Consider the following 27,604-nt stretch of genomic DNA (forward strand, 5'->3'; position numbering starts at 1 on the left):
GTCAATTCAATGAAAAATGACAAGTTGAACATTCGACTTTAATTGATACGATTGCGATTAACTGAGCTTTTCTTTTCCACATTAAAAGTCTTTTCGTCTTTACTTTCAACTGATACAATATTGTCAACTGCGACAGTTAAAGTAATCGTAATAATAACTCTGCAAAGTCAATCTCTTCAATGTATACTCTTAATATATCATCATAATCATTATCATCATAATGGTAAATGCAATCACAACTGATGGAGTTTTTTTTCTGTGGATAATCAAGGTTCTTCTGGTCAGCTTCGTGAGTCTCTTTTGCGCTGCTTTATGGGCAGCCATCAGAGAAAGAGAGGCAGAGAAAAGATCATTAACTTGCCAACAATTGATGATGATGATAATAAAAATGAAGGTTGAAATTGAATGATACAAGAGTAAAAGAAAAAAATACGATGAAGATTTTGTTGATAATCACCATTATCATTTGATATCAAGCTAAGAAATAATTTTTATTCTAATAACATTTTCTTAGTCTAAATGTATCAAGCTTAAGATGGTAGGGAGAAGAAAAAAGTTTCTTCTTCTCTTACTGAGTTTTTACTTCCGTTAATATTGATGCTTAAAATGACAATAATTTATATTAAAAAGGACATAAAAATAATAAATATACTTATCAAGCTGGGAAGGATAATGATATCTGAGAAAAGGAAGAAAAATAAGGAAAAGAGAAATTTCTGTTTCAAAGTGAATAAAGTTGAGCAATTGAATTCACTGAATGACAAGGTATTTAAAAACATGGAATTAGCAATAATCATGATAAATATAGAATAAGTTTGAGAAATGAAACAAGGCAAGCATGGAGTGAAATGAGAAATAATGAAAGGCGAAATGAAGGGAATGATTTTTAATAGAGATAGATTGTGGGTTTAGATAATAATAGATAACCAATAGTCAAACAAGTATTAATAGTTTCTCGTGCTTGGGGACGACTGAAAAATGATCATCACCGTCATCATGAAGAGAGAAAATGTAAAGAAATGAGTTTTTTTCTTCTCTTTTGGTTTTCTACTTTTTATACTCTTCTTCTTCTTTTTCTTCTTCTGTAGATTAAATCAGGAAAAATGAATCAAGACAGTGAGACTGAGCCTTGACTGTGTCTTAACCTTGCCTGGGAGTGAGATACTGGTGGGCTTGGAGTGTGAGTCTTGGAGTGAGGTTTTGGGTTTGTAATGATTGTAATGATAAGCAAGATGAAAGAGCAAGATTGTGTAGAGTCATTTTTTTTATTCATTTTTACTGTAAATGCCAACGTGAGTTTGTATGATGTTGTGATTAAAGTTGTACAAGAAGAAGAAATAATGGGAAACAAAATGAGTGAAGATGAGGAGAAAGATGATGCGATGGAAAGGATACATTAATCAAATGACTCCTGTAGATTCATGATGAGACCGGGGGACATTCATTTGGAAGGCAAAGGAGGGTAACAAAGTAAATGTTGCTCTTTGTCTTTGGTTAAAGTAAAGGCTGAGCAAAGGCTGAGTAAAGGCTGACTAAGGTCAAGTTTCCTTCCCAACCCAATGCCATTGTCTGCTTTACTTTACTCAATCAATTGGTCTTAAGAGTCAACCCAAGCTGAGTCGACTGTCTGGCTCAACCTTGATCATTGTAATTCAAAAGGTTTCTTCTTGACTCATTGACTCAATTAGAAGGAAAAAAATTCTGTAAAATGAGCAACTTCTTTCTTCTCCACATTTTCCCTGTAACTAAAGAGAGAGTGAGAGAGAGAAGGTTGAATTTTTCGTGAAAATTGAACAAATGAAGGAGGAGAAGGAAAATAGATTCAATGTTTCAATGAGGTTGCAAGAGACAAAAGTCAACTGAAAGTTGAAAAGTTAAAGTAAAATAAAGGTTAAACTTGAAACTTTTTCAAGTTCATTAGAGTTTAAATTAAAGCATCAATCATGATAAAAGGCGAAATTAATTTGTTAGTTTGACTAAACTTTTTCGCATTTCCTTTCATCCTGTAAAAGAGGTTAAACAATTGAATTGAAATTGGTTTTGGTTGTAAAGTTATTTTTTTGTATTACAAAAAGACAAAAGTTAAAGTTTCAACTTTTACTAAAGCAACTAACGAAACAAAATTGTATTCAATTTCATTCAATTGATTCGTTTCATTGTTGCATCTTATTTCCTATTCACTTTTACTCAACTTTCTTCTTCTTCTTTTTTCGTCTTCTCTTTCAATTCCATCCTGTTCCATCATTTAGTGAAACCTTCAACAATATCAATTGAATTTCCTTCCAAAACTATATCAGCTGGTAAACGATCTGAACTAATTTGCCGAGTTTCCGGTTCGAGGCCACCAGCTCGATTATATTGGTGGCTTGACGGTCGCCGGTTAACAAGATCAAGAGATACAATATCAAAGGATGGAAATGAAACAATGAGCCTTCTCTCCTTTACCGGAACTGCCAGTGACAATGGAAAAGAACTCGTCTGCCAAGCAGAGAATCCATTGATGAAGAATAGCAGCCTTGAAGAATCTGTTCGTTTAAACATTCATTGTGAGCATTCATTTCTTTCTTCAACATTTATTCTTGAAACCAATTCTAATTATGATCATTGTTCAATCCATTCTTTGCAACCCTTTTCCATCAACCATTTTCATTCAAATTCAATTTCGATTTAATCACAAAAATTTTTTCTTCTCTTTTCTTTTCTACCCAAGAAACGCATTCAAATTGAATTTTGCTCTTTTCACTCATTTTCCTTCTTTTCTCACACTTTTATCGCAACATGAGAAGAATTGAATCAACATGATCAACTCTAATGATACTTGGGTTACAGCAATGAGGTTACACTTTTATTCAAATGTTGCGTTAATCTGGTTACGATAATTGAATTTCCACTTTTTGGTCAAATTTTCTTTTATCAACATCCTAATCGATTGCCAAAATTGACATTTTGCTTACCTTTCAATCAACGGCTCATTTTGATCAGCTTAAGCGACTTCAATTTCCTTCGATTTCCAACATTTTCATTGAAAGATTTCCAAATCTTTTCATCAAACAGTTGTTCAATTTCGAGCATTGAATGTCCATTCAGTTCATGCCCAGTTTCATTATGAACATTTGCCTTTACTTTCAAATCTATTTTTACCTTTTCAATGAAACATTTTATCCATAAATTTGACACTCTAATGGTTAATCAGTTGAGGTGAAGGAAAATGAAGGAGAAAACTTTTTATTCAAAAGTATTTCAAATTTGTTATTGAACACTTTTCAAATGGAATAATTTTTAGGCTAAAAATAGATTTTTTTATGCTTTCTATAAATAAGTATTCCAATTTGTTTCATTGGATTTTGAGTTTTGGCCTTTTTGTTCTTATCCATTCTTTTCATTTGATTAATTCATGTCATTCACGGCAATTGAAACATTAATCATAATCACTTTTGTTGATGATCATTCTGATGAGTTTGATGATAGAAAAGGGAATCAATTTAATTCCAATCAAGAAATGAACAGAGAATGGAAAAGGAATGGAAAAGTGAACAATTTGATAACAAATTAATCTGCAAACTTTTGCCTTCATTCATCTGATGGATGTTGATATTGATATTTTTGGCAACAATGATTAATGAAAAAGTAAAGGAAAAAGAAGAAAAAGTTTCATCTGCTTTTTTCTTTTGGTGCTTCTTTCAGATACTCCTTTGGTTAACATTGTTTTAGGTGCTAAAATTGATCGTGACTCTATTCGTGAAGGAAGTGATGTTTACTTTGAGTGTATAATTGAAGCCAATCCATGGATTACCGAGGTTACATGGATTTTCAATGGATCACCTTTGATGTCACAACCTTCTTCAGGAATAATCATCTCTAATCAATCTCTTGTGCTACAAAAAGTGAAACGTCAAAACAGAGGATATTATTCATGTTCAGCTTTAAATTCCGAAGGAATAGGCTCAAGTGATACTTTTTACCTTAAAGTGCTATGTAAGTTTCATCGAAATTCAAAACAAAATTTTCACTCAAAATCAATAAGAATCAAACAATTAACCAAATTAGAATTTTTTTTCCGAAATTCGATCGATAATTGAATTCGAATTGCATGAAAAGAGTAAACAAATTTGCACCAGCAAAGTGTCAGCTGAAAATCTTAATCGAATCCGAACACAAAATTTATATCTTCATGTTATCCAAAAGTTACGATCTTAAAGCTTTCAAGCTTTTTTAGTCAAAACTCTTGGTGATCTTTGGTTCGCTTCAAAGTTCATTGAAACGCGAGAAAATAGATTTTCTTTTAAAATTTTGGACCAAGATTCCCGCCTTAATCTCCATCTGATGCCATCGTCTTGGCTAATACGAAATTGAAAAGACAAAACTCTTTAAACTGTAATTTGTTGTACAATCGAAATCTTTCCTGTTCCGTTTTCCCTTATCGAGTTGACCATCACTGTAACCTTTACATTTCTAGCCTTCTTTTCAAGATGATAATTCTGTTAAATAATGATGACTTTTATCTTTCATCTCCTTCTTTCATCATCTACTGTTAACTCCCTTTCATGTATGAATTGAGCCTTAATGTTATTATTATTGTTGCTGGCCATTGTTCAATTCATCACATTAGGATGATAAATTTTTATTTAATATTACATTAGATGAGAGCTTAATATACATTTCATTAGAGGAACAAAAGAGTAAGGCAACAGAAAAAGGTCAACCCAGAGCAGTTAACTTTGTCCGTAAAACTAGCGAACCAACAAGGCAACCTTTTATTATCATGGAAAATGGAAATAACCTTTAATAATTTAGACAAATTTAAGGGTCAATAATGAGCCAAAAATGTTGGGCAACATTCATTCGAGCAGCGACAATTCATCAATTGGTCAGTCGAAGAAATGTCCAATTTTCGTTCTTTTCTCGATTCCTTCTTTTGACTATTTTCATCGGTCAATTTGGCAACAAATCAGAGCTTTTGCTTCATCACAACCAGATTAACATCAATTGCAATAATAGATTAATTCAAGTTGAGATAATTAATCATGAGATAACAATTGAAGTTAATTGAATTGGTTTTGTAATGCTTTTAGCGCAAAAAGATGGTTCGAGCAAAATTAATTAATAAAACGTTCACTGATCAAAACGTAAGTTGAACAATTGAACAGATGAGAAGGAAAAAGGGAAATCGACGAAGAAAAAAAAACTTTTTCTTCTCTTCTCTCTTTTGTCTTCGTTTTGACGCTTAATTGAGCTTTAACTAGGTTATTATCGTTATTATTATTGACATGGAACGAAGGAAAGGAACACAAATAATTGTGTTAATTATGTTGCTGTTAATTAATCACTTTAACCTTCATTTCGCCTTTTATCATCAGTTGAATTGTAACACTTGGAAAGAGATGGGAAAAGACGATCAAAACATTGATTCATTTAAACGTTTTTTTTCATTTACATTTTGTCTCTTTTTTCTCTACTTTTATCATGGAAAAATGTTCATGTTTTGGAATAAAAAAATTTCATTTCCATTGAACAAGTGCAAGAAGAAAGTAAAGGCAAAAATGACACTAATAATGACAGATAATGAGCTTTCAAAGTAAACTTTATCACACTTGTAAGTTTCATCTTTTCGAGTCTCATAACTATTCACAATCATTATCATCATCATTATTTCGCCTTCTTTTTTTTCAGGGTGAAATTGGAATATTTTCATTCCTTTTTCTGCACCTCTTGCCATTCGTTTCGTCTTTCAGTTTGGTTTCATTTTTTTTCTTCTTGCTGCTGCCTTCATTCGTGTTGATGATTAGGAAAGATGAAAGTTGCATGTGAAAGAGCCAATGAAAGTTGGAGAAAATTTTTCACCCAAAATCCATCTAAAAGTCATTGTGATGACAATTTTCAGATACAATCATTAAGATTGTATCCATCATCATTAACAGTTATCCATGTTTTTAAAGCTCATCTTTAACTCTTTTACTTTTGTCTTTTTCCCATTTACATTTCATCTTTTCCATTTCAACATTTCTCCCTTTTTACCCTTTTCATTTTTATGCCACGCTCTTCAAGCGTTCTCTCTAAATATCATCAGCATTTTAATGGCAAGAAAAGAATATAAAGTTGATTAAAATAAGTTTTTTCTGAAATTTTCGTCGGAATTTGAAACTGGAAGTTCTTTGTTGAAGTTTTCCGAAAAATTTAAACAATCCACGTTTTTAAATCTTGTTTTGTCTTTTGATGCTCATGTTCATAACTCATACCGTTTTAACTTACCGTTTTATTCATTAACTGAACGGTACGCAAACATCCGCATCTTCTTCCCCACATAAGTAATGAAAATGTAACAAACACAACCCTGTTTGAAAAAGTTTGCAATTTAAGTTAATGGCCTTAGTATTGATACATGAAAGCCAGGTACTGGTCCAACCTGCCTCAGATCCCAAACTATTCCTGAAATATCAGCAAATAATCTCACTGTCTTGCCGCTACTTAACGTTATATTTCAGTGTCATGATTGTCATGGAAATGCGAATTTGAGAACATGATAATCTTTCTACTGTGTCTTTGTTCGACTTCGTTACATTATTAAGAACATTGCGCTTGTTGAGAAAATGTTTTCTCATTCAACATGAAATAACTTATTACAAATACTTCAGACCATCGAAGAAAATGATAGTCTTTCGTTTCGAGGGTTAGGTTGATAAGGAGGTAGTTGAGAAAGTCTTAAAGTCCAATGGATGTCACCCTTATAAGTCTATTGAGGTACAAATGTTTTCAGCGGCGGCAAAGAATAAGAAATTGGGTTTTTTCATTCCTTTTTGACAAATAATCTTGAGACGGACAGAATTTGGTTTTCAGATGAAAAGATTTTTTGTTTGACAAAAAAAGGCGAATCACCAAAATAATCGAAGATGGTGTAAGGAACAACCGACCTTGTTCAACGTAAATGCAGTGTCCATACTTGGTATGCTGTAGCAGTGATTGGAATTATAGAACCATTTTTCTTTGAAGAAAATGTTGACCAGTTCATCAATCAAAAAATAACCTGTTTGTTTTCATAACTTACGATCGATTGGTGCTACAGACCACAAACTTGAACCAGATGCTTTCGCAGATTGAACAACTATCGGCTAGAACGCTCAAAGTCATTCAAGGTCATTTCGTTATTTAACCTCTAACTGACCTTTGATGTTCATTTTCGCAGATTGGCAAATTTTTTAGATAGTGTGATGTAAGTTGCATGTTTGAAACTTATGTTGGTCAGGAGATATGAAATTTTTCATACCGTGCAGTTGGACAAGTTGTTTTTGAGAAAAGTTTGTTTATCTTCCCAACGATGTGAGCTTTCAACTTGTGACAAACATTAAACTGTCTGTAAAAATTTGCTCTATCAGAATGACCTTCAAAGGTCGATTAGAGGTCAAATAACGAAATGAACTTGAATGTCTTTGAGCGTTCGAACTTAAGGTTCTACATTCTGAAGAAGCTAATGATTCAGGTCTGAGGTCTGAAGCATCAACCGATATGACTGTAAACAAGCGTAAAATGAAAAAACGCCCGGTATGTCCCAAGACATAAAATCAACTTAAACAGTTTATACTTGAAAAAATTGCGGCAATCAATTGAGAAACAATTCAGCATGTCATTAATAATTTCAATAAGAGATTACGCATTTGCCTTGATAATAATGGCGGACACCTGACGATTTACGACTTGCTTACTAAATAGCGAAATTGCGTGAAAATAAATTTATCTAATTTATGTGAAAATAATGGCTGAATCTTTTGACCAAAGACGGTATTGAACGTGATAATAGTTTTCTTTGTGCTTCTCATCTAAAGCCAATTAAATTTATTTTGAATTCAGACCTTTGCTCATAGTATTATAATACAGAGACCCTTTAAGTGAAACGCAATGCTCAATGAATGATATCTTCGGATTTTTTCCTTTGTATTCACAAGTTAATTGGGATGTTCATCATTCTAACTCTAATCCATGAGTCCAGATTATTGTGCGACTGATAACTTTTGTAGAATCTTGAATTTATTTTGTTCAATAAAAGTTGGTAGCCAAAGTACAAGAAAATAAAAATGAGCAAAAGTTTTCACAATGTTTATCCTTTTACATCTTTTGATAGCACAGATATTATTGTTAAAAGATGATGAGGATGAAAATGATGATGATTTTATAGTTTTGAAAGCAGCAACAATAACAAAAACATTGTGAACTATGAAAGGAATGAGAAGAGTGAAAAAGGTTACAAAATGGAATGAAGTTTTCATCAAAATTTATCATGTTCTTGAACAAGACTGAACAAAAGGTAGTGAGATGAGAAACTCGACTGAAAAAAAGGTTAACAACACAGGTTAATGTTATAATGTTTTTTCACTATTTTTGTAAAGAAACTGAGAAAAAAAGAAAATCTATTTTATCGTTTCTCTTTATTCTCTTTTCCATGTTCATATATATTTATCATGATACTTATCAGACTCAATCTTTCATCCATTCCCTCAGAATCTTTATCAATTCAACTTTTTCCGCCGAATTTTGAGCAATCTTTTAAATCTCTTTTCCCAATCAAATTAGTTTCAATCGCATTCTCATCATCTGAATCAAAGTAAATCTCTATCGATTAAACTGAGTTCATCAGCCAATCAAACTCAATGTCCAGACAGAGTCCAAATGGAATGAAGTTGAACTTCAAGAGCTTCAAGTCTATCAGTCTATTCAAATTTAATTTACTTTTCGATTGAAACTTTATTCAGAAATTGAATTTCAAAACATTTTCCATTCCTTTAATAGCCAAGTTGATTTGGAAACATTGAATTTCCAACGATAATTTTGTTTCATTTTCCATGATATTCTTTAACTTTGCATGTTCTCTTTATGTTGCTTCAAACAGAGATAAAAGTTCTTGAGATTTTGTGATTTATCATTCAACATTTGATGAATAATCGTCCATGGTCATTCATCAGACAACAAAAGTAAAAAGAGAAAGAAAAAAAAGAGAAAACCATTTTATTCTCTCTTCCCTATTCATGATACTTTTCTCATGAAATGTGCTTTTTTCTCTCATTTCTTCCAACAGAATGAGGCAAAATCAGAAAAGCAATGAAGATGAAGGAAAAGATGTAACAAACAAATGGACTGAAATACAAGATGCAAAGTTGAGGTTTTTTAATAAAAAAAGGATCTTTAATATAGAATCATTTTCATCGTCATTTTTATTCTTAAGTTAACCCAAAAGTTTCCAATAAAACCAGGAAACCCAAGAGATGAATCACAACATGAAATGAATTTTTTTTTCAAACTTTTCATTCTTTTGGTTCTACTTCCGAAATTTGCACTCTTTTCCTTCCCTGTTAACCCAATCAATCTAAAATCTTTGAACAAGAACAACAAAAAGAGTAAAAAAAACATGTTTACTTTACCTATTAAAGTATAACTTTGATCATCAATTAGCGAAGCAAAACAAAAAGCATTTCCAAATGTATTCACTTTTATCATGTTTACCCTTCATTTGCATAATTGCTTATTACACTTTTGTTTTTATTTCTTTCCCTCCATCAAACTCGCTCTTTATTGACCTGATTAAGACGAGTTAATAACCAATAATTGTTATTCAACTTTTCAATCTCGAGTTGTTATTAAGCAAATATTTTGCCTTCCATTAAAAACTCGTTTAAACTAGTCTTTTTGGTTTTGTCTGAGCAAACACTGGTTCATAATTGAATAACAGTTTAACAGGTAAAGCACTCTGTTACCTGATAAACTCTAGAGTCTCGATTGGGCCAAGAATAAACAGAGCTGATTCGACTTTTTTTTATTTTTCGAACATTGAGTTTCGACGAAAATTGAAGGGACTTTGAGATTGACCAGACACGTAACTCGCCGTGTTGAGTTGATCCCATGTTTGATATTTTTGTTGAAAAATTTATTCCATGCTGGAGAGGGTGAAACAGCCTTGGGCCAAGATTAGGTTAAACCTTTAATCGAACAAGTAAACAAAGTTTTTTTCTTTTCCTCTTTTCCACAACAAAACATAATCAAACACTTTGTGAAAAGTTGTAGTCTATGGCTTGGATAAGAGTTGCTTTTGCTGTATTTCATTAACAGGAAAACAAATTCTTGCTCTTTTGATGAGTTTAGTTTTATTTTTTTCTCGTTTCTTGTTGATGTTTTTTTTCATCTCAACTTGATGAGTGAATCAGACGAGATGATGATGTTAGGGTAAAGACAACTGATGCAACTGTAAATATTGTAAAGCTGTTGATGGAGAAACGTTGTAAGCATAAGATTTAGTTTTTTTTACCTTTCTAGGAATTCACACTTTTTGTCTCAATTTTAATATTGAAGTTAGTGATAAAAGCTTATTTAATAAATCTCGAGTCATTCCTCTTTTTGCTTGCTAGAGTTGAACACATTTTTGCTGCTTACAGTGAATATTGAACTTTACAGTGTTTAAAATTATTTGTGAGAAAAGCATTAATAAACAAACATTTAGTTTAGGTGAGTGTAATAACGCTTTTCAAACTTTCATGATTTAAGTGCATGAAATGTTGATTTTTTTGTCACATTTCATGATGTAAGTAGGCGAACATTTTATAACAACTTTATTTCACTGTTTCCTTTGACTGTTTTCACTCAGGATTTAAACTAATCGAAAGCAGTGAAATGTGGATATTATTGACTTTTATTACCTTCAATTCAAGGCCTGAGTAGCGAAATTTTAACTGTAAAAGTTGTGAACAAAACTTGTTGAAGACTACACATTTTAGCTGATTAGCCAAAATGCGACGAAATTCATTTTACGCCTGTTTGCAGTCAAAACTGACGATCGGTTGAGGCTACAGACCTCAGACTTGAACCATGAGCTTCTACAGAATGAAGAACCATAAGTTCGAACGCTCAAGGTCATTCAAAGTCAATCCTTTATTTGACCTCTAAATGACATTTGAAGGTCATTTTCTGAGAGCTTCAAAATTTTCAGATCGGTTAAGGTTGGTCATAACTCTTACCATTGGAAAGATAACCGAATTTTTCTCAAAACCTTTTGATTAACTAAACGTAAGCAAATATCCTTCAACATCATATCCTTTGGACAGCATGAGTTATGAATATGTTAGAAACACTAACCAATCGCAGAAGATTTTCAAATTTTTAAGCATCTGTTCTTTCTCGCCCTGCGTTTCTACGGTGTCATCTTTTTCTTCGTGTTAATCAAGTTAAGGCTAAACATGTACGTAAACGACTCTGATATTCATAGCGAGTCAATCGATTTCTTGTAACAGCAGCAATTACCAATTTACTAGATTAGTTTGATACGAAATTAGTCTTCATTCTGACGTGTTTAACGTTGAGTAAAGAATGATCAGATGATAAGCATTGCCAAAGGTGTATCAATTATTCAACTATTTACGAGCTTACTGAGCAAATGAGTCAAGCTTGTCAAAAAATATCAACAAGAATGAATAAAATTTACATTATTTGGTCAGTTCAATTTAAACTGTAAATGAAAGGTGTTATAATAAACCAAATTATAAATAAAATATGAAAAGGAACCCAAATTAACAGGTTAAACATTAAGGCTATTTAGACTGTTTCACTCAAAATGAATGAAATGAAAAGTATTCAAATTATTTTGAGCTTGAAACATTTTCACATCAAAATGCTGCCATAAAAGTAAATGTTAAAGGTAAATGTTGATAAGTTGAAAAGTAAGTGAATTATTTGATTCAGTTATTGATACTTGTTCTGGTGAAAAGGGGAAATTGAAAGAGAAAAGGCTCTTAATTAAGATTTAGTCAACTATACCTTTACACTATCAATCACAATTCTGTGATTCATTCTTTGACTGTTTACTTTTACTTTTATTTGTCAATAAGGTAAACAAAAAATGGTTTGGTGTCAAATTTTTGTCAACATTATTCTTTCATGGAAAAGCTTTTAAAGTCGTTGAATTTACATTAGATGATGGTGAAGTTTGGAAAAGCCAAGTTCATTTCTCTTTATTTGAGATTCACTTTTTTCATTATTTTTCTCCTCACTCTTTCCTTGTTGTAAAAAACTTTAAAAGTGTTCAGAATCGAAATAATAACAATACCTTTAAATGAACAGAATCGGGTGAAAAAAACCTTCAAACTGGTATAATTTATTACTTGAAAGGAAAGGCAAAAAATTTGATTTCAGGTTGATAATTCAATCATTATTCAAAGAGAATTTGCATGTTTTTTCACCCTTCTCACAGTAAGAGTTAGTTTCATCCAAAATGAAGAAGATTACTTCACACAGATAAGCTGATTATTCAGTCTAATTAATCATTCGATTAGCTGAACCAGTTGAAATATTTTCTCATTCAACTGATGGTTCAAAAGAAAATGATGAAAATTAAATTCCAACCTTTCATTGAGTTATCATCACTCAATTTCTTGTCCTACGAGCCCACAGAGTCTCAACTTGTAACTCGAAAGAAAATGTTTTTCACTTAATCCTTTATCCGAAATCAACTCATTGAGCTTTCGTGATTAGGTGAAATTTTCGTCATTTCCCGATCAACCATGAAAGTAAGCATTTCTTGTGGAAAAGGCAAATTTGCAATTTCTTCTCGCTTAAGAAAATTTCAGATTGGAAACATTTCGAGGCTGTTTTTGGCTTTGCTTGAATCAGGAGTCATTACATTTCGATGTTTAATTATTCAGGACTAAAGGCTTGAGTTGATTAGAAATAATGTCTAAATTGTTAAATTGATACAATCTCTTGATGAACTAGTTTTTGGCAACACAGAAATGAAGTTGCCTTGTGATAGATAATCCGTTGTTTAAATGGCTCGAAAAACTCGAAACTTTGGAAAACTGCTTTTTTCCACAAAAATAATTACTCTTTCTATCTAATGATGCATTCAATTCATTAATGAACTTGTTTTTGCTGTTCACATAAAAAAAGAAGCAACGACTATCTTCCTTCATCATCATGATCATCCTCTTGTCTCACCAAGCTTTCCTCTTTGCTACTTTCATCATGATAACATTTACACTTGCACAAAATGATATTTATTACATTGAATTTGTTTACAAGTTTTTGTCATCAAAAGGTGATTAATGAGCAACGTTTAATAATGAAAATAAAAGGTAAACATTGAACACAACAGATTCACATCAACATGAATGATTCAAAAATTGGAAACATTTTTTTTCTTCTCTTTTCTTTTCCTTTTTCTCTCCTTTCAACATTTCCATCTTAATACAGAATTGATGAACATGGAGTAATAAATTAATAATACAAAGGAGAAGCAAAAAACAAGCAAAATAATAGCTCAATGATAATGTTGATGTTAAACAGCATAACCGTTTAACCTGAAACTGAGTAAAGGCGAAGGGAGAGTGAAGGGAAAAGGGAAAAATAAAAAGCAATTCAGACTTGTTGGCTTGACCATAAGTGATAGTTGATGATTGTTCATTAATAAAGTAACAAGGTAATAGAAGCAGGTTGAACAATAATATTAGAAGTAAAGAGTTGATAAATAGAAACATATTAGTTTAACCAGAAAAGTGTTTTTACTTAAGTGATAAACAATCTTGAGCCAACATAAGCTATTCCTTAAGGTATCTTAATTGCACTGCCAAAGAGTATTAATGATGGATAAAAGTCAAGTAAAAATGTTGCAAATTGTCAACATTAAAAAGGCGAGTAAAAAATAGATGAAAAAAGTTGGCCAAAGTTGGTTCATTGAAAAATGTGAAACTTGACCAACTTGAACCTAGATTTACTTGGAAAGTAAAAAGTTGAACATTTTGTTCACTCTATTTTCAACTTAAAAGTAAATCTCGGAAAATTTGCTTCGACAAGGCAAAGTTATTTTCTTGTATTAACCATGGATTCAGGGATCAAAATGAAAAGTGAAACAAAGTAAAAAGTTAAATATAAAGTTGGATTATTTTCTAGTAATTTGCTGTTTAATTTAGGCGAAAATTGTTATGTTTGAAGCTATTTCGTGCATGTTCTGAAAATAAATATTAAATGGAAGAAAATGTTTTGCATTTAGTTGAATTATTGCTAAGGCTCAAGACTTGCAATCGACAAGTTATTTCTGCTGCCAGTGTCTTAAGTTTCATCTTTTGATGCCAATAAAACATTTTTCCACTTGAATTGTGTATTGGTGATTTCACACTGCATTCAAGCGGTTGAATTTAGGGGTGCTCATGTCTTTTGAGTGTTCTGAAATTTAAAAAGTAGGAATTCTGATTACAGGAAATTCCTTGTTTCCAGACACATTGCTTGTTAGTTAATCAGCGTAATCAGAGTTTATATACCATATTATTCCTTGATCAGCAATATTTATAATTTATAACATCAAAAGCATGTTGGTGAAGATCTTAGAGCAATGACAAAGCGGAGCACTAGGGAAATGTATATATTTCTTTCCTTGCGTTCAATTGGTGTCCTTTTTATGTGCAATAATTATATCCAATATGTGCAAACTTTGAATTGTATCCTCTTGGTCAATGTTGATAGTTTGATTCGTTTTACTTGTGACTGGCGTGTTTTCATCAATTGCTGGTTGAAAATTGTTTGAGGTTTGTTGTGGTTGTTTCAGTTTTGAATAATTTTTTGTTGACTTTTTCGGTTGTAGAACACTTATTTCTTTGATTATTTGCTAGTTCGAACCAGATGTAAATGAATTTGGTGTTCGGTAGTTCATATGAACATGAAATTATTATTTTGGTAGTTTGTAGGAAATTTTTCACGTCACAAGTTTGTAATTTAGTACTTGAACTCGTTTTAGCTTGAGGTCGTGTCTCAAGATCCTCCATTCTGTTGTGTAAAACATACCACCCAAACTTGCAATTCGTGCTGTGGAAAGAGACAAGTTATCTTGAGATGCCTTACTCGCAATATTGCAAACATTTTCGATGCCTTCCTCTGTCCGCACCACTCTTAGCCTTTTGCGCTGGTATGTTAACGAGTCTTAGACCCTTAAAACTTTGTAAATATGCATGAAAGTTCCTGGTGCGACTTTCAAATATCTTTGATTTCAGGCTCGCTGACAACTCGCAATGCTTCAACAAATGATTTATGGACGATAAATAAAACACCTCATGTCAAAATGACGAAACTTCAACAGTACGATTTTTGACCTTGTTACTATTCTAACTTAGTTTTCCCTCTAATATCGTTAGGCCGATTTCCGCGTAATCACCTTGAAAAATAGCAAATAAATATTATTTTTAAAATTTGCTGAAAACTTTTTATTGAATCTCTAGGCATTCACAAGTAATAATAGCCGAGTACTAAGCGTTTAAAATCGATAAAATTAGCTAAAATAACCTGTATATCTGGATAATGGGTTTTTTCATATTTCCAATTTTACATTCTGTCTTTTGCGAATCGTTACTTTTGTAAAATGTTCTTTTTTATCACCAACAGCTGTGCTTAAATCAAACATCAATACCCAACACGCGCGCGTTTTCGTAGCGTTAGAGCCTTGCTTGATTTTGGCAAGTTGTTCAAGAGGAATATATCAGGATAATGGGTTTTTTGTTTGGAGGAATATATCAGGATAATGGGTTTTTCGTTTTCGAGGAATATATCGGGATAATGGGTTTTTCGTTTTCGAGGAATATATCGGGATAATGTGTTTTCGCATATCCTGTTGCAAGGAGAGAAAAGAGAAAAAAAGAAAGAAATTATCGACAATTAGTTTCCGCGTCAGGTCTTAGATTGCAAGTCTATTTGTATTTATATGTCTACAGGGTATTTACTATGTTTATGAACAAATTTAATCAGTTTTTTCAGATAATACTCTTTTATGAATATTTTTTGCCTTTTCAATATGCCTTCCGTTATTCTTGAGAATTTCTTTGAGTCTATAATTCCATGAATCGAACACTCACAAGAAAATTTCTGAGTCGCTTTTTGACCGAGTTTTTTTTTCATTATCTTTGCAATTTCTAGTTTTTCCGTCACGATTGACCACATTTAATATACATCCAGAGAAAAAACTGATATTTTCGGACATTAAACGTTTTTTCTGACTACATATGAATAATTTTTAGCCAAAAGAGCTAAAATCGTACCTGCAACAATTTCACTAATTAATTTAGGCATGATTCACAATTTTGATTTTTAATTTACATTGATAGCCTAAAGCATAAACAATAGATATGCCTACCCTGTTTTATCAAAAAAATTAACCCCTTCATAAGGCGCTTATTCTAATTTGTTCATAAACATAGTAAATGCCCTGTATTTATATTTGAACGTCGAATTTTAAATGCTACACTCTTTGAGAGAAGAGATAAACAGACAGACAGACAAACATGGCTGAATTTGGTTAAGTGGTTAGCGAGAAAATCAATGAACAAAATTTTTGTTTCTGCCAGATTTCTAAGCATCCGAAAATGGAGAAATTTGGCCTCAAAACTGTTGTACAATATGTAATTCACCTAATATAACTCAACGTGAATCGCTTGAAATGTTTATGTAACCGTCGAAACGGTTATTGATAAAGAAAAGTTTTTTCTTGAATTCATAATTAAATTTTCTAAACGACTCCGATTTAGAATAACGAAAGAGATTATTCCGAAATAAAAAGATCAGAAGGGCATGATTCTGATTTGAATGAAATTCCTATCTCTTCTCTCGTAATAATCTTTTTCATAATCGAAGTCCAGTCGATCTGAACCTTTCAATCAATCTATGTATATGGTTATATTAGGTTGAAGTTTAAAATATATCAGATAAGGCAAAATCAGATTTTGACGATTTTGTCTGTTTAAGGCCCTAACTCGGCAATTCGCTCTCAAAATTGGTTTCTTTTCGTGCAACATGTGCTTAAGAAGTGTACCTTTATTTAACAGTTAAATGGTGCCTGTGAGTCTAGTCTAACTGACGCAATTCAATCTGAAAAATAATTCACAAACGTTACCCTTCATACCTTAGCTTGTTATGCTTATTATGATCGAGCATACAATTCCATCGAACTGTATTTTGCTTTTTATTTTTCATAGCTGTGGGAATAGTCGTGAAGAAAACATTATGAGTCGAAGTTTTCCAGTGTCATTGCACAATTTAAGCATGATGACAATGGACGATTGAGACAAAAAAGTGTGCAAATAAAAGAAAGTGCAGGAAAAATTTCGAGCAAAGAAAGTAGAGCAGGAAAACGAAGATCCATTTGATGGATAAAATTGCCTTAGGGAGCGTTTAGATGATCATTTTTGAATTGAGACACTAACCTTTGCTGTAAGGTAAAACTTGGTTTCTTTTTTCATTTCGCTTTCTTAAAAGCTTGGAATTGCCTTGAAACTGTTTACAGGTTAAACTGTTATTTCCATTGTTTACAAATCATGATACACTAAATCGTTATTGATGGCGCAATTATTTATCGACAAAATGTATTCAACAAAACATTGAAATTTACTATTCAATTGAGTTGATTAAGATGAAAGTTTAGCAATTTTATAGCGACATTTCTCTTTATTTTTTTGTATCATTTTGTAAACTTTTCCAGCATAATATACAGAATGGAACAATTTTCGTTCAACATTTTTTTCCTCCATTCTTTAATAAGATTAGCCTCTTGAGACCATTTTTCACATTTTACTCCATTCCTTTTACATGAGCTTATCTCTGAATCTCTATCGTTTCAAGCACAATATTCAATCAATATTGAAGCCAGACAGGTTCGAGTTTGTTTTCATTTAGTTTCAACTTAATAGTGAAAAGTCAATTTTTATCAACGAAATTTTATTCACGCTCTATTCGAATAGATTGGAAAATTGATTTATTCGTTGATCAGATTAGTTTTTGGTGTCAAAGTGTTAATACTCGGGCTGGATTAAATTAATGCTTGAAACAGTCTTGAATAAATGTTATCCAGTAAAGTTCTGAAATGGTAAAATAAATTAAGTTTTTTTTCTTTCTCTCTCTCTCTTTCTCACCTTTGCTTTGAATAAAAGATGAACGAAGGAAGATGAAGATGAAAATGATAATACAAAACAGATAATCAAAACGATGCAAAAACTCTTTGAATCCAAAATGGAAAACTCGATTCATGGATAGAAAATGGCATTTCCCTTCAGCCTTGCAAAGTTCACTCAAGCTTGTCACCTTGATGGCAAAATAATGCATCAATCGTACTTTTCTCGAGAGATTTTTTCCCTTATTTTTTCATTCTTCGTTTTTTTTCTTCCTTTTCTGTTTTCATCGAGTTTACTCACAGCAACAAGAGTAAAAAAAGAGTCTTTTGTACTTGTTAACCTAAACAATCATTTACCTCATTTTGTTTTTTACTTTTTCTCATCCCTATCATCATGATGTTCAGCATCATCATAATCATTGCTCTATCCATCCCCATTAATTTGTCAGATGATTTTTTGTTTGCCTCTCAATACAACTTGGCTTTGAGTAGGTGTTGATGTAAGAAGCTTTGCACTGGAAAAGATGAAAAAAGTTTCACTCCACTATTCGACTAGGAAAAGTTTCACACAAATGTATTGAGACTGAATACGGAATTGCCAATTTGGCTAGTAAATGAAAATTTCTGCTCATTTTTTCGAAATCAATTTGGCCAATTCCAAGCGGCGTTGATAAGCGAAAATCCAACAAATTCGAAGATTTCAATAAAATGTGGAATTGTGTTTTGTTTTGACTTTTATGGATAAAATTTTTTCTTGTTCAATTCAATCAAACTTCAAGACAATGACAACGAGTAAAACTATTGCTGCGGAAAAATCTTCGAATATATTTTTTACATTTTTTGCATAAAATTACGATAAAAACCTTATTTTTATAACATGGTGAGTCTTGTATTTAAGGACTTATGCACTTGTTTCGAAGGTTACATTCAAAATGAGCTTCAAAATTAATATGAAAGAGTATCAATTGAGCTTTACAATAAAATTATCATCGGTATAAGGAAGTAAACAAGTTTAAGTTGCCAATCAAAGTACACGAGTTTTTGGGAATCAATGTAAAAATAAGATTCTGAAAAAATCGATTTAAGACGCTTATTCATATTTTGACATTTAATCTGGAACTTCAATTATAGCGAGACATTTTTGCGAAATGAAAGAAAATTTCTCATTGTTTCTTTTTCGCATTCACTTTTTATCCACCATTAAACTGATTTACTCATCTGTTTCAAATGATTGCAACTGCGATGAAAGGGAAAAGAAGGAAAACAATTGCAAATTGTTGGTTCCATTGAGATGAACTGAAATAATAGCATGTGAGAAAAGCTCTTACAAGATTATCTTTGCTCTTCCCAGACTTGCTGTTATTTCAATTTCTTTTCATGTGTTGACCATCATTCCTCCCTTCATTATGGGTTAAACTGAGTGACCACAAAACTCAAATTAACTGTTAACTACACCATAATTGTAGTCAAACATTGACCCTTTACTCTCGATCCTTGACCTTATTACCTTCCTCCCATTCAATCCAAACAGTTTGTTCCACTTGGAAAAGTTAAGCAGTTCAAAAGGCAAAGTTTACATGACAGTTGAATCAAATTGTCTGGAACAAGTAAAAACTTCAAAAAGAAATGGCACATTAAGAAATGAAAATCATAAAAATTTCTTTCCATTTAAATTATCTTCAAGAGAAGCTCGAAAAATTTGCAAAAACGAAATCAATCAAACTTCTGATGAACAATGAACAAAAAAATGATTAAATTGTCATTCCTATTCCAATGACCAACCATGTCTATCAATCAAACGTTATGAGAATATCTTTTCACTCCCAACTTTCACTCCCAGCAATATCATTATTGATGTCAAAGTAAACAAACTTTTTGAAAATGTTTTCTTCCATTGTTGACATTTGTTCAAATGTGGCTCAATGAAATGTGAAATTTAACTATTTTGAAACATTTCTAGTTACATATTTTTGTTATCCTTACCAACCAAGCGATAACATTTACAACAATTGGAAAAACAATTTCGACGAAAATCGTTGAATGGATTTTTTCGCCATTTCCTACTCAACATCAATTGAGTGGTGAAAAGTTGAGGAGAGTAGAAAGGGCGAAATAAAGGACGAAAAGAACAAAATGGAAAATTGAAAACAACTTTTTCTTTTTTCTTCTTGCTCTGCATTATTATAATATTATTAGATAACTTAATGATCTGTATCGTGTACTTAAGATGTTTTTGTTTGTGTTGATTGATGAAAAGTTTTGTCATTGTTGATGAAGACAGTTAAAGTCTCATTAACACCTTGAAACAGTTTATCAACTTTTCTTGCTTTCATTCCATTTCGTTTACAAAGTTTTTTGTTGTTGTTCATTTAATAGTCATTTTGGGCAATACATTTATTCATAGTAAATCTGTTTTCACCTTGGATTTGCCATTTGCAGGTTAAATGGTCCAATATGTTGGATATTAAAAGTTGAACAACAAAATAATATTCCCAAAAGATGAATGTGAAAAAGTGTTTACTAAAAGAGTTTGACTCTTTTTTTTCTGCTTAAATGTAAGGTGTGCTTAATGGTCTGAGACTCGAGTGAATCTTGTGGGTCACTTGATTTGCATCATTTTTCATAATTTTTCTTTTTTGACCATTTAAAGAAACATTAGCAAATTTATCATTTCGCTTTGCTTGATTAAATTTTACTATTATTTGGAAATGTTTAAAGAGAGCGAAAAATTCAATTAAACAGTTTCGGTTGAAGCGTTAAACTGCAATAAAAAGATGATCATATAAATTGCTTAAACTCAAAAGCTAGAATTTAGGTTCAAATCATTCTCTTTTAGTACCAATATCTTCAGGAGTCCGACTGCTTGGATTAAAGGAAATGATTAAAGTTGTAATAGGATTCTGACGAAAACTTGAGATACATTGAAATATTTTCTTTGATGCGTAGCTTTAATTGATCGTCTGTTCTCTGAATGTGAGAGCTTACTTCGAAAGGTACTAACCTCTAAAATCTAATGGGAAGAGTTAACAATCTTGTAGCATTTATTATGTCAATGAATTTGTTCATTGAATGCAGTTGTTTTAGTTTCCGTCAGACCTTTCACCTTTCCATCAGACCAACAGATTCCTTTAGATCGATTCGTGATACAATCAAGGCAGAGCAACTCTTTATTGCATGGATTAAGGTATCAAGTTAAGGGTTCATTTTTTAAATGAATACATAACTCAGAAAGTGACAGTACAATAGCTTCCTAGTTCATCTACACGCAATCCTCTACATTTCCATTTGTTGAGAGCTTTAGATGAAAATGTAAAAGCTGAAAACTGAAATGTTGATTGAACTTGATAGATCGACCAATTGTTCCCAGTGTGACTTAAAATCTGATTTTGTTTATAAAAGTGCAAATGGAAACAATTTTCGCAATTTAAAGCCAAGCTTAGCCTTGTGCTCCTCTCTGTAAGAAAGGTAAAAGGACTAAAGAGGAATCGCTGGATCGAACATACAATGTTGGCCTAATTAAGCAAATTTGTTTCTGTGATAACTCAAGAACTAGAAGCGACAATATTATACTTGTAGAGTTATACAATCCTAATTACAAATGCCTGATATTAGTCTCAAGGTTTCTTGTTTATTTGATCTTTGGATATCAAAAAGATCCCGAGCCTTAAAATTGTCTGTTTTACTATCAAATACTTTTAGATCTCTTTAGCAGCTTAACCCTAATATCACAACACCTACGCTTGGATTGAATAGTTTTCTGCTTATTGGAATTCTGTAAATATCGAAATGATTAGCAACAAATAATGTATTCTACTTCCATTTGCATGAAATGATATTTTCATGTAAAAAACTGTTGGATTGAGTAAATTAAACCAATTTATAATATGTTTGCTAAGTGACATCATTTGTTCCCATCCAATCATGAGAAGCAATATTTCGAGTTGAATGTCAAAATTAGTGTCTCTTTACTCTAAAGTTAACCAATTTCATCCTGATCAATGTTTCTCATCACCCATGATGAGTTCACTTGTTTTCCCTTTTGTGATACATTTTCAGTCTGTAAATTCAACTGATGTGTGCAATTGCATGACAATGGTGGCAATGAGGAGCAAAGGCTTACAACACTGTAAAGGTGAATAACTTGAAGCATAAACGGCATTGAAATAATTCCAGTGACAATAACCAGTGATGACAGAAAACAGAAATTGAACATCGAAAACACTTTTTCCATTGAATTTTCTTCTTCCCTGGTTATTGCCATCATAATACAATATTATTAAATACAACACAAGCTAAAAACATAAGATAGTTAAATAAATGAGCAACTCTCACAATCAGATGAAATTGACCATTGGCTAGTCACTTTCAGTTTACCCTTTCTCATCCCATTCCAAGCCAAAGAATAAGATTCACTTTTCGAAACATGTTAACCTTTTTCCTTCAACATTCCCATCATCATCATCATCGTTTTTTCCTCTTCTTCTGCCTTCTCCAACTGCTCCTATCCAAGGCTGTTTAAATAACTCAGCTTATTTGCTTCAATTGAGGCATTATTTTCTGTTGACCGACTTTTTTTTCTGTTGATTCAATTGAGGAAAACACTATCATCTTGCAAAGCTAAAGTGATTCTCTTGTCTTTCCAATTTTTTATATTAACTTTTCTTCCTTTTCTTCCGTCTTCTGCAAACATCTTTACTCTGATTCTTGCCCTGAAAAAAAGAGCAAATCTTTTTATTCTCTCATGTTACTCGCCATTCGTTTTCTTATATTTAATTTCAATTTTGACCTTTCACTTTACTCTCTTTTTCTGACCAAAAGTGTTGCCATTGAAATAATTAAGGCTAAATGTTGCAACAACGAATCTAGGAAAAGGTCAAAGTGTTTCATGTTAACACAATTTTCTTTAAATTGAAACAAAATTGTCTTTTCCTTGAAATTGAAACTCATTGTTTATGAGTTAAGATAAACTCGAGATAATTTCATTTTACAAGAAACTGTCTAAACTTGGAATTTTGGGAAAAAAGAAAACGATTTAACCATTTCAAGTTTACAAAATAATTGGTTCCATTCATTGTTGTTGAAAACAATTTCTCAAGATGAAAGGCCATCAATGGTCCGAGTGTTAAGAGATTTAAAGTCAACTCGAAATGAGTTGAGTCTCGGCTCATCAGTTGAAATTATTGTCCATGAAATGAACAGAAACTTATGAAGGATGGAAATTTTTCATTGAAAGTTATCAGTTTTGTGCTAATTTCAAAGTTGAACAACCTTACGATTGACCAACAATTGAAACTGTTTTTGTACCTTTTCTTGTTTACTGAACAAAAATCACTTTGGTGACTTTGAACAAGCAAAGGGTAAATGAAAAGACGTTAATGTTTCCAATGTGTTTAATGATAAACGCTTTCAAGGTCTGGCAACAACTGAATGGTCCATTGAATGGTCAGTCTTTTCAAGAGGATAAATACTCTCGAGACCAAATACTTGTGATAAATGGAAATCAACATGTAATATTGTATGGAAAAGAACTTCGCCTCGAAGAAAGAACAAGTTATCGATGATTCGACTTTTTTGTCTTTTCTTTTTTCTTCTTCTCCTTCCATGTAACTTGGAATGAAAAATTTTGCCTCTTATTGAAGCAAAGTAAAAGTAAAGAAAAATGTCGATAAAAAATGATTGGCAAAAGAAATGCAGTGAACACAATTGAACAACATTTGATGGCAATAATAATCGCAATCGATTCGAGTAAACATCATTCAAGATTTTGTTGTTTTTCCAAAAAACAACTTTTTCTTTTCATTCTTTTTTCTCTTCTCATGACAAAGTTTCAGTGAAAGTTGACTTCAATTACCATTAATAATTGGTCCAATGAGTTTAAATTGATTCGAAATTTTACCTTTTTCTTTTTTGGTTGGAACTTTTTTTTTCTTCGAAAAACAAAAGCTTTTCAAATTAATGAGCTTGATTGAGTTTGAAACTTTTGTCTCATCCTTTTTTGGGTGGTAAAAGTGTAATGATAATAATCATGATATCGAGATTAATTGAGGTTATTATAATTGAGGCTCTAAATTTTCTTGACCGTGACGTAAAAGATAATCAATTAACACGTGTAGACTTCTCAATTGAAAAGTGAAAAAACTTTATTTTAAACAGAAAAAAGGTCTACAGAAAAATGTTTGAAGCTAAGTGTCAGGGTTTAAGTCAAAACACATTCTCCCCTTGTTTAAGGATTATCTTTGTCTTTTATTGGGTTGGAGAGGAAATAGAGGAAATAGTTTGGATAGACTGACCAGGTGTCAGCAGAAGGGTCAAAAGATTAAAAAGGATTGTTTCAAATAGATTTAAGCACTAATTCTAAGTGCTCACTTTAAGGGCTAAAAGTTAGTACTAATTCTTAGTACTAACTTCAAGTACCAAAATTTAGTACTAAATTTGAGTACTGGAAATAATTTTGTCTTTTACGTTAACTGAGGATAGGAAATAAGCTGAGTTTGAATTAAATATTGGAATGGGTGAATTTGCGAACAAGGGAACAGTTCATCTCCCCCTACTTAGGAAAATCTCGACTCCGTTCGTGATAAAGTGAAATATTGGATATGTGAGATACATGTTCATCTCCATTTTCGTCCAGATAAATGATGGTCTTTGGTTTACCATCAAAATACTTGACTGAAGCTACTTCAAAAGGTCCTTTTTGCACTCTCTTTTTACCATGATAGCCCAATTTAACTAATATTTTGTCGCCTTTATTGATGGTAAAATTCCCAGATTTTCTTTTGTCGTTTGATTGTCGGGTCTTGGCTACTTGATTATCGTCTTTTGGACTTTCTTCAGTTAAATCTTGTAATGTGAGGCCAAAGTTTTCATCGGCGGGTAACAAAGGAGTTTGTCCATAAAGTTTGAACCACGGGGTACACCCGATAACAGAGTGATAACTACGATTTGAGTAGCGTATGGCTGAAGCTAATAAGTCTTTCCAGTCACCACCTGAGCCTTTGTATATGCCAATGAAGGATTTCACATCTCTCATTTTCCGTTCAACTAGCCCATTAGCAGCTGGATGATATGGTGAAGTATTTCGCAGAGTGATTCCTCTGAGTGCAGCCCAAGCTTTCATTTCTCTTGAGGTAAAAGCAGTACCATTATCTGAAATTATGACTTTTATTTCGTCAATTCTGTTAAAAGAGTTTAGAAAGTTAATTACTGCAGATGTTGACTCTTTCATGGCTTTACCATGCATAATGCGGGTAGCTTCATCAACCAATAGCAAGAAAGATTTAGTTTTCTTATTAACATCGGATTTCTTTTCTAGTTCACCGAAATCTATGTGTACTGTGTGGAATGGTATCTTTGAATGATTTGGAAGAAAAGGTGGGTCAAATTTTGGTTTGGATTTGTTAATTTGGCAAAGGTGACACGACTTGATGTAATCAAAAATATCACGTTTCATTCCTGGCCATTGAAAACGCATTTTAATTTTAAAATAAGTTCTCCAATAACCACTATGACCTCCTGAGTCACGGTCATCATGATATGCTTTAAGAATTTGGTTCATTTGAGCCTTTTCAATAGGCTTAGGCTTATTACTACTCATGCGATTATTTTTAGTACTAGTTTTGAGTTCTTTTTCTGAGTACTTATTTTTAGTACTAATTTTTAGTGCTGAATCTGAGTTTTCATTTTTAGTACTAGTTTTGAGTACTCCTTCTGAGTGCTCATTTTTAGTACTAATTTTCAGTGCTGAATCTGAGTTCTCGCTTTTAGTACTAGTTTTGAATGAAGATAAGCTTGATGAGAGTAAAGCGTAAGCTGTTGGTTCTAAACAAAGTCTAGATAATGCATCAGCATCTGAGTGCATTCTTCCAGGTCTGTGATTAATCTTTATATCATAAGACATAAGAAAAAGCTGCCAGCGAGCTAATCTACCTTTAGGTTCTTTAAGCTCCATTAAATAAGCTAATGCAGAATGATCGGTGTGAACAATGAAAGAGCGCCCTTCAAGATAAGATTTAAAGTACTTTATGGCCTTGATGACTGCTAATGCTTCCTTTTCAGTAATGGAATAATTTAATTCTTGTTTGTTGAAAGTATAAGATTGATAACCAATAACACGAAGTTGTTGGTTTCTTGGTCTCTTAATGTCTCTTTGGTAGAGAACAGAGCCTGAACCCAGACCACATGCATCTGTGCATAATTCAAATGGTAAATTCAGATCTGGTAAATTTAAAACAGGGTTTGAAGTTATGAGTTCTTTCAAACGGTCAAATGATTGTTGGCAATTTTCAGTCCATACAAATGGAACATCTTTACCTTTCAATCTATCTAAAGGTCTTACAATTGAAGCATAATTTTCGATGAATGCCCTAAAATGACCTGTCAATCCAGTAAACTGTCTAAGTGAATGAAGGTCATGAGGAGGAAGCATATTGCGTACTTTTTCGATAGATTCTTGCTTGGTAGTTTTGGTATTGCCGTCGATTATCCGACCTAGAAATTTTACTGATGGCTTAACAAATTCAGATTTTTCAACATTGATAACCATATTGGCTTTATCTAATCTAGTTAAAACTTGATATGTTAGTTTTTGACATTCCTCTGCGGATCGACTACCCAAACAGATATCATCGATGTACACACATACTTTACCAGTCTCAATTAAATCTGAAAGAATTGTATTCATGTGTCTTTGGAACAATGAAGGACTATTTTTCCATCCGAATGGAAGACGAGTCCATTCGTAATGCCCAAAAGGTGTAACAAATGCAGTGAATTTTCTGGTCTCTTTAGTTAAAGGCAATTGCCAAAACCCATCTTTTAAGTCAATTTTTGAAAAGAAAGAGCAGCCACCAAAAAGAGAAATGATATCGTCAATCAGAGGGAAAGGAAACGGATCTAAATCTGTCTGTTTATTTATATCTCGGTAATCTATGCAGAAACGGAGATCACCATTTTCTTTCGGAGCAAAAGTAACAGGTGATGCATAGCTAGAGTTAGAATTTGTAATAATTTTCTTACTTAGTAGTTCTTTTATTTTATCTCGGGCGAATGCTAATTTATTTGCTGACATTGGATAAGGTTTTCGCCTAACAATTTCATGATTTTCTCTCAACTTGAATTCAACAAAATTGTTGGATTCTGGTAATAAAGGAGAGCAAAGTTTTGGAAACATTACTTTAACATCATTTGTGTCTTTGATAGATGGACAAGAAAAGAAAGCATCTTTGTCAACTTGGCAAAGTTCTATCCCTAGACGTTTGAGATCCGAATATCCTAGAATTATTGGAAATGGTAGGGTATCCAGAAGTGAAAAGGTTACATTAGCAAATCTACCTTTGAATTGAATGTCCGTTTTACAAACTTTATTTGAATTGAAAGAGTCACCATTTATTTGTCTTATGGTTGCAAATTCATCAAAAAGATTCCAATTATTTTCATAGGCAATCTTTGATCTAATGAAGCTTCTGTCAGAACCAGAATCAAGTACACATTGTAAAGGTATACCATTAACAACTATTTCAGTTTTAGGTTCTAAACTTGAGCAATTGAAAGCATCTGAAGATTCAGAACAATTTGATTTATTTTCAGTACTAAATTTCAGTACTTTTCCTAAGCACTCATTTTTAGTACTAATTATTAGCTCTTTTTCTAAGCACTCATTTTTAGTACTAATTTTTAGCTCTTTTTCTAAGCACTCATTTTTAGTACTAATTT

General features: G+C 32.1%; 1 protein-coding gene across 1 annotated transcript in view; it reads left to right on the forward strand.

The window, feature by feature from the left end:
* LOC107367711 (protein turtle homolog B) overlaps positions 1-27,604 on the forward strand; it is a 75,756-nt gene that overhangs the window by 5,681 nt on the left and 42,471 nt on the right. Inside the window, exons 4-5 of the mRNA XM_015935460.3 lie at positions 2,250-2,546; positions 3,685-3,975. Of these exons, the coding sequence (XP_015790946.2) occupies positions 2,250-2,546; positions 3,685-3,975 (588 nt within the window). The remainder of the gene's footprint in view (positions 1-2,249; positions 2,547-3,684; positions 3,976-27,604) is intronic.

This window comes from Tetranychus urticae, chromosome 1, assembly GCF_039701765.1.
Source record: "Tetranychus urticae isolate SD_2017Ah chromosome 1, NJAU_TeUrti_SD_1.0, whole genome shotgun sequence".
NCBI lineage: Eukaryota > Metazoa > Arthropoda > Arachnida > Trombidiformes > Tetranychidae > Tetranychus > Tetranychus urticae.